This window comes from Podarcis erhardii, assembly GCF_964252035.2.
Source record: "Podarcis erhardii genome assembly, chromosome: 1".
NCBI lineage: Eukaryota > Metazoa > Chordata > Lepidosauria > Squamata > Lacertidae > Podarcis > Podarcis erhardii.
Window position 1 is genome coordinate 87,385,044 of NC_138497.1, and position 8,399 is coordinate 87,393,442.

At 41.4% G+C, this 8,399-nt stretch overlaps 1 protein-coding gene across 6 annotated transcripts in view; it reads right to left on the minus strand.

Moving 5' to 3' along the window:
- Window positions 1-4,101, minus strand: part of CFAP65 (cilia and flagella associated protein 65) — a 42,247-nt gene extending 38,146 nt beyond the window's left edge. Inside the window, exons 1-4 of one of the 6 annotated variants that reach the window (XM_081852454.1) lie at window positions 3,999-4,101; window positions 2,942-3,027; window positions 2,043-2,224; window positions 1,003-1,105 (exon numbers count right to left, since the gene is read on the minus strand). In XM_081852454.1, the coding sequence (XP_081708580.1) occupies window positions 1,003-1,105; window positions 2,043-2,224; window positions 2,942-3,019 (363 nt within the window). In that variant the 5' untranslated portion in view covers window positions 3,020-3,027; window positions 3,999-4,101. Of the gene's footprint in view, window positions 1-1,002; window positions 1,106-2,042; window positions 2,225-2,941; window positions 3,197-3,443; window positions 3,648-3,670; window positions 3,972-3,998 lie in introns of those variants that run through there. The other 5 variants (XM_081852456.1, XM_081852452.1, XM_081852453.1 and 2 more) reach the window with 5 other exon arrangements.
- Window positions 4,102-8,399: the final 4,298 nt, after the last annotated feature.

An 8,399-nucleotide genomic window follows, 5' to 3' on the forward strand; every position in this document is an offset into this window, starting at 1 on the left:
ACAGCAGACTCTGTCATAAAATACCACGCAGATTTAAAATATATTCAAATACCATCTACAAATGGTAGACAGAGGGCCTATTAGACTTCCAGAGAAGGGAATCTACGGCTGTGGTGTAACCTCCACAAAAAGAAGTCCTGTTCCTTGTATCTTCCAATGAGATCTTAGCTAATGATGGGCCCTAGAGCCAATATTAAGACTCAGGCAGGATTACATAAGATGCAGACTATCCTTAAGATAACCTGCTCCTGGGCCAAATTGAGCCCGAAAAAAAAAATCCCCCATAGCCAGTGGTGGAGGAACCCTCTCCGGCACCCAGGGCGGGACAGGATGCCCAGTGGCACATGTGCACCATCCGTACAAACTGCGCATGCGCAGAAGCCCGTGCAGAGGCCCGTATGGATGGCGCGAGTGAGCGGCAGTCCGTACGGACACCGCATGAGCGGCACCCGTACTGACTGCGCACACGCCCTCGGCCACTTTACAGCTGGGGGGAGGCAGCAGGCCATCTTGTCACACACACCCCAGATGGCACCCAGGACGGCTCCCCCACACACACACTTTGTATGCCCCTGCCCATAGCTCATTAACTGCAATATTTTGCCACTTTGCTGAAAAGAATATTGTGAAGTTGGTGCAAATGAAAGGTGAACATAACAGTTTTGTAAATGTCAAGGGCATATGGTATTGCACCATTACCAACAGATCAGTATTTTTACTGTGCTCAAATTCTGCCCTGCTTCCCCCAGATTTGAATTCCTTTCTGTTACGGGAGCGGGAACGGCAAATCAAATCAGAATTCATACATTTGTGACATCAAACAATTAACAAGTTTGGGCTGCAACAGGAGGTGCACATTGTCTCAATCTTCACATAGGCTCGTAAGTTCAATTGTCATCAACTTTCCTTGCTGGCCATGTTAGAAGAGGACACAGAGAGAACACTGCTCTGATAGACTGGTGCTTTTGGAAGAGAGGTAGGTATATCCCTGAACTGCTTTACCTTTTCCAAAGGGCAGAAGATGATGGGCAAAGTTATGGACATCCCAGGACTCAGAATAATTGGCTGTGGGAAAACAGTATTGAAGAAACGAGTTGTAGGAGGCCTGGAAACAAATCAGAACAAAGTGACCATGGAAAGTGGAGATGGAGGTGACACAAAACAGTACAAAAAGCATAACTATGAATATTTAAGAACATTTTGTATGCTCTTTTGTATGAAACAAAATAAATAACATTGTGAAAAGTCAAAACAAAATTTGCACTGTCAGATTTAATGATACTTAATATGCGGGGGAAAATACTTCGAAGAGAATAGTAATAAAAATGTTAAAATTCAGCACCAAATAAAGACTTACCTATTTGCCCGGGCATTTTTAGTGTTGCATTGTAATAACTGTAGCAGGCAGCCATTGCTGTGGTTTCAGCAGTTTTTATCATTAAGTTAGTTTTATTATTTATGGTTGTTTTTATGGAATTTTATGGAATCTCTTTTCCCAGTCTCAGCTGGGGAGGGCGGGATACAAATAAAAGTTTTTTTATTATTACTATTGTTATTATTACTACTATATCCTGCCCTGGGATCCACTGAAATGAAGGGTGGGTTATAAGCATTTTAAATACATACATACATACATACATACATACATACTAAAATTATGGTAAAAACCAGAATTGTTGAAAAAGTACACAGTACACCCATCAAATAATGTGAAAAACCTAACAAACCATGCAATCTGTTAGAAGTTGCTAGTAGATAAAATATATTATGCTGACAACCCTATGCATATTTACTTGGGTGAAGTCCCACTGAAATCACTGGGAGCTACTTCTAAATAATCATGTCTAGGAGCAGTATGCAGTTGAGTAGGGTTTGCAGTGACCATCCAACATGTACACATTTGTGCAATGTAAAATATCAGCAAAGTTTTACTCAGCAGAATAGGGTTGAGTGGCGAATGGTAAATGACTACTACTGCAGTGAAAAGAAAATTCAAGGGAGAGAAATGGCAGCTCCTTTCGCCTTCTACATGGCTTACACACCTGAACTTCAACTTCTGGGGTTTCAAACACACATTTCTCAAAATGAGATGTTTTGTGAATTCTTTTCCTAGACACCATCCTTGCCAGGTGAGAGTATCAGGTACTTCAATACCCCAGAAAATATTCTTGGTTTTTCTTGCAGTGAAGAATGAAGGCTTTTTCCGCACGGACACCACCAGCTTCTAAAGAAACAAAGAAAAGCAAGTTGCCATGCTGCTCATCACTTCATCATAAAGTATCCACATGAGCCCAAAGATTTTACATAATAAAATAGTATTATTTGTAAGGGATAAAATGTGAAGATTTTTATGGTAAAAGTGTGATTAAAAAATGGTTAAAATTATGATATATGTAAACTGCTAAAGATGAACTAAAATGAAAATCAGATAGGGGGGACTTGGGGAAGCTCACCTAACAATGTTTAGAAAAAATAAGGATAAGACAAGAATTTGTATTGTTTGTTTTTCTGTTTATGTTGTTCATTTGTGTTATAAAATGCATTTAAAAAATGGGGGGGGGGGGAGAGATTTTACAGGAGAAACTATGCCAGATGAGTGCCGCAACCCCAGAGTCGTCTGCGCCTGGACTTAACGGCCAGGGGTTCCTTTACCTTACACTGGAACAGATAAGAAAACATTCTTGTTTTGAAAATCCTACCCAGCTGCACAGAAAGTTGAGGTAATTTTAATCTGTTTTAGTATTTTAACTTTTGTATGCTTAAGAGTAACGTTGTGAATGTTTCTTGATTTTATTGTTTTATCTTTTTTGTAAACTGCTTTAATGTGTTTTACAGAGTATAAATTTTATTAAATAAATAAATAAAATATCAGTGGAAATTACTCACAATTTAAAGGCAATGAAAGCTCTATTATCAGCTATATAGCACAAAGATTACTCACCTGCTTGGTACCACCACCACCACCGAGTCTCTGAAGGGGGTTTGAGTTGGCTGTGTATCTGTGCATATGAGTCAGCATCTTTGCACCTGAGAGAGCCAAAGAACATCTCAGTTGTTCAGAAAATTGTAGAACAGCAAAGCTGCTGGTGACAGGAGAAGGCTGTTCTCTAGGGTGAGAATCTGGCAATAATGGAATTATGGGACCGATTACTCTGTTCCACATAAATTGAAAACAAAACATTTAAAATAAGTAATCTTAGGTTTCTGTTTGCATGGGCGTTGCCAGGTACTTTAAAAACTCATTCATATGCAAATTGGTGCCCTAAGTATTTTTTGTGTGTGCAAATTAGGTCACTGAGCAAATAAAGATGCTGGATGAGCTGGGGTCTCCCTGGCACTGTGCTTTGAAACATGCCCAGCACAGCGCTTTTTGTTTTTCGTGGGTACTCAATGGTACACAGTACCGGCACCTCTTTTTTGTTGTTAAAAAGTGTGGCACTTACTGTAACAGCTTCATGGTAAGTAACGGCAGGGCTCTCTTTCTAGAAAAATAGGTGCCCAAGAGCATGTGATTTTTCACATTTTTTAAAAAAGGGAGTGAAGGACAGGAGATCTGGAGCGCACAGTCGGTGCCACTAAGTGGAAGGAATATCCTGCTTTCGATGAGCCCTGCTAAGAGGGCGGCGGGAGTGTGGAGGTCGAGCGTCCTGGAGCGGGTACCGGGTCCTACCTAATCTTCACCTTCCCACAGCTCAGGAGAGGGAAATCCTAGAACAGGCGAAGAAGGCGCGAGAGGAAGATCAAAGCAGGCGAAGAACGCGAAACCGGCGTTGCTACAGCAACGAGACGCGGAAATGGCCTAGACGAGTAACTAAGTACGGCCGCCGTGGAGGGACATTCCTATTACAAAAGGGCGTTTGAGGGCCGTCCCGGGAAAACGAGGCCAAGGTGTGCGCGTCGTGAATGGGGCAAGCAGGGTAGCAGCAGCTCTAGGAGGTTTAGTTAAAAAATAAGAAGAAAGGAAAGAGGTCAGACCCCACCCTCTCCGCTCCCCGTACCTCATAACGAAGCTGGCCTGTAGAGAGAGCCCTCGAGCAAGAAGTGGCATTTCTCCTCCCCCCCAAAAGTGGCTTCTTGTCCAAACCACCGCCAACTTGAAGAGGGTTCTGTTCCGTGTAACTCCGGCATTTATTAATTTTTGCCAGCTGCGGCTCATTGAACTAGATGCAGCTGTTCCTTAGCCTGATCCCGCTCAGGTGCTTGAAGAAGCGGGTGGGTGTGTCGCGGGCGGAGCGGGGAGATCTTTTTTTTTTTTTAAGATTTTTATTAAAATTTTAAAGGTTACATAAGTAATAAAAAAAATAACAACAGAAAAACACCCAATTAAACCAAAAAAGAAAGCAATACATAAAAACAAGTCACATCAAAGAAAAAAGATAAAAAATGGAAAACAGACAAAAAACAAAAGAAAGATGCATAGAATCAAGGGGGGGGGGGGGAAGAAAAGAACAAATCAAACCTTTACATGACTTTCCTTCTTTAACTTATTTCCTTGACCTCCTCACACCTCCCCACTTTGTATTCTGGTTCAGTTAGATATTTCAGCAAATCCTTCATCTTTGTTTTTATCCTAATAATTTATCTTAATATACTGTAATTTAACATTCTCTTCTTTCACCAATTAATCATCCATTTTTACTTTATTTAATCTTGTTTCTCATTAAAACTAATATATTGAACTTAATCTCTTAAGACATTTCCCCTAGGGTAATAAAAATTTCATTCCACGATTTTTCCATTTCTCATAATTATTTTTTTTAATCTCCTTATATACACTTTAAATTTCCAATTTCTTTCCTCCGTCTCCCCTCCCCGGTCCCGGCCCCTGCCGTCAGTTCCATCAACCTCCCAGCGTCCATCAACCTGGAGATCTGATATCCGAGGCTCTTAACTCTTCTTCATTTCCCTTCTGCCGATCTTCTTGATAATCTTTGGTGCTAAAAAGCAGATCTCGGGGGAGCTCCAACCCAACGATGCTTATATTCCTTCTTGACAAGTCTGCCAGGTTTCCATAATTAAAGCTAGGGCCCATAAAGTATTCCAAACCTTGTTTCACAATTCTTCCAAGTCCAAAGGCCCCCGAAGCTCCAATCTCCTCCTGGCTCAAATTCATATTCCAAAAGTCATTTGATCCCTGCATAAAGGGATCTCCACTTTTCCTTTTCCAGATCAGGCCAGGCACCCATCTTCAAAAACTGGCTTCTCCTAATTACAGTCATATAAGGCCTCAAGTTGTAATCCTCCATTTGCCTCTTTAGGGTTAAGGCTCCCCCATGTTTTGCTTTATATTCAACAACAGCAACTTTCTCCTTCTCTAATTCATCAATTTGTTCAGTTAAGAAAGATTCTTGTGCCGGGTTCTTGTCGACTTCTATGCTGATGCCCACTTTTGTTCCCAAGATATCAATATTAGTAGCCATGACATCTATCTGTTTATGCAGCTTTCCCAGCAGATAAATTGTCCTATTCAGAACAGACGCCACTTCTTCCTTTACCGACATTCTTAAGATATTCAAGGTCAAAACTAGTTTCTCACAGTCCTTATCTTCGGACCAATTTCGCAGCTGCACACTTATAACAATGTCCCAAAACTCCCTCTAGAGGGAAACAGTCTCAATTTGTATCAATCCTTTCCAGCACAATTCCAAAAGTAAATTAGTAACAGTTCCCAGTTACTTTTTCTTCTTTTTAAGTGCAGAAGCAGACAATAGAAACAATGTCTTTCTTTTAAAGCTAGCTGTCAAATTAATGCCAGCTGTCAAATTAAAGCTAGCTGTCAAGTTAAAGCTAGCTGTCAAATTTGTCCTGTTTACCATCGATGAACTTTTTGCAAACCGTTCCCAGATTCAGAGACGTGATGCTTCAATTTTTAATTTTCCACCTTCTCCTGCAAGTTCACTTGGTCAGAATTGATGGTTTCAGTCAGTGGAGTTTTAATCCTTTACGTGAGACTTTCCAAAACCTTAGTTAATAACTACTTTGCTTCAGTCTATTTACAGAAAGGGAAGGTGGACTTCCTGTTTAGACCTTCCCTGTTCGGTGCCAAATTAAATTATTTAAAAGCTCAATTTCCCGTTCTACTCACGGGTTGTTGTTTAGAATCCAATTGTCCACAGGAAAAGAGTCAGCGCTCTCCGACAGCGGCAATGCAGCTTCGCTCCGTGAAATAAGCGGTCAATTCAAAGCACCGTGCCTCTCACCCCACGTCACTCCGGATTCCCGATACCAGGTCTCCCCGCGAGTAGGTGGGCGCTGAAGGTGCCAGCCAAATCCCAGGTTCACAGACTTCGGAGCGGGGAGATCTAATGATCTTCTAAAATGCTGTGGTCTTCCAGATGTTTTCACTCCCAACGCCCACCAGCCCCAGCTACTATGACTAATGGGCAGAGAGAAACCATGGGAGTTGTAGTCCAGCAACATGTGAGGGGGCAAAGCTGGGATAGATTAATGGTTTCTTGTTCGTTTGGTGTAAGATTTTGCATAGAAGTTTTGCATGGATGAAGGAATAGATAAAAATAAATCATAATGGGATTAAATAGCAGTGTGACAGTGCTTTTTTTAAAAAAAATCCTTCAAACTGAGAGCAATAGTTTGATGTGGAACATATTTTTTCATATGATATTTAACCCCTAGATCTCACTCCCAGGGTTTGATAGATTTTAGGTGATAAAGTGCATAAACAAACCATACAACTTACTCAATACCTTGTGTGTCTGATGCATAGTCATGAGGTTTTCAAATTCCATTTTGTCTCATACATGGCAATATTTTGTTACAAAACTATTGACTATATTTATTATATGTAAATATTGGGAGAAATACTGGAAGTGCACACTGTGTTCAAGAGACAGTTTTGCGGGACACAGGTAGGGAATTCAAAGATGGAATGGGGAAGAGGGTTTATATACCAGTTTGATCTTTGGGTTATAGTCAGCCTGGTCCTGCTCAGAATAAACCCACTGAAATTAATCAACCTGAGGTGGTCATGTCCATTAATTTTAATAAGTCTACTCTGAGTAGGACTAACATTAGATACAACCTTTTGGCTAATTAGATTCCCCCTCCCAAAAAATGTGGCAGCTGTGATCTTAGTCATTCATTGATGAATTCTAGATGTTTGCTGCAAAGCTGGGTGATAAAAATATTATCAGCTTTTGTTCACCTGACAAAAACTACATTTGGACAAAAGTCCTTTTTAAAATTTTATTTTTCAGTTTAACAACAATAATCATACATTAAAAAGGTAGATACATACATATTTATTTTGACTCCCCTTCCCCCCTTCCCTGATTTCTTATAAAAGAATTTTTAAAACTGCATCTCCCCCTTAACACCTTTAACTTTGTTACTCTCTGAATTTCTTTTAAATTAACCTTTTAACTGCTTCGTTTTTAAATTAATCCTGCTAATGTGTTTAATTGTTCCTTCTTGGCTCTTCATTCTTCCTGTAAGTTTTGCCATTTCTGCATAGTTCACTAACTTTGCCTGCCATTCTTCCTTAGTTGGGACAGTATCTTCTTTCCATCCCTGCACAATATGCATTTTTTTTCCTCATCTTTCAGTATCTCTCATTGGGACAAAAGTTCAATAGGCTTAAAAGCAAATAGCTGCCCACCCCACTTAAGATATCCTTATGCTATTTGAAGGCAGTAGGTGGACTGTTCAATATCCTTGGTGTAATCCTTGATGCCTCCCGTTCCATGGAGGTGCAGGTTACAGCAACAGCTAAGGCGACATTTTTCCATCTTTGCCACATTAAGTAGTTAGTCCCTTACTTTTCCTGCCCCGATCTGGCCACAGTGATCCATGCAATGGTCACCTCCAGGCTTGACTACTGTAATTCACTCTATGCGGGGCTGCCCTTGAAACTGTCCCACAAACTCCAGCGGGTGCAGAATGCTGCAGCGAGGCTCCTCATGGGGTCCCTGCCATGGGAGCATATTCACCCAGTGCTTTACCTATTGCACTGGCTCCTGATGGGGTATAGGGTCAGGTTCAAGGTGCTGGTTTTGACCTTTAAAGCCCTTTGTGGCTTAGGGCCCTTGTATTTACAGGACCGCCTCTCCTGGCATGCCCCGCAGAGGACCTTAAGGTCCATGAATAACCATAATTTAGAGGTCCCAGACCCTAAGGAAGTCAGACTATCCTCCACCAGGGCCAGGGCCTTTTCAGTGATGGCTCTGACCTGGTGGAATGCTCTGTCGCATGAGACTAGGGCCCTTCAGGATTTAACCTCCTTCCATCGGGCCTGTAAGACAGAGCTATTCCACCTGGCCTTTAATTTGAATTCAGCCTGATTTTTTATTTCCCTTCTCTTCCCTCCCCCTCCCCTTTTATGAAGATTACCCGCTCTGAGACCCCACAGCTAATTCTCCCCTGGCCTCCTCGCTGGCCCAAGT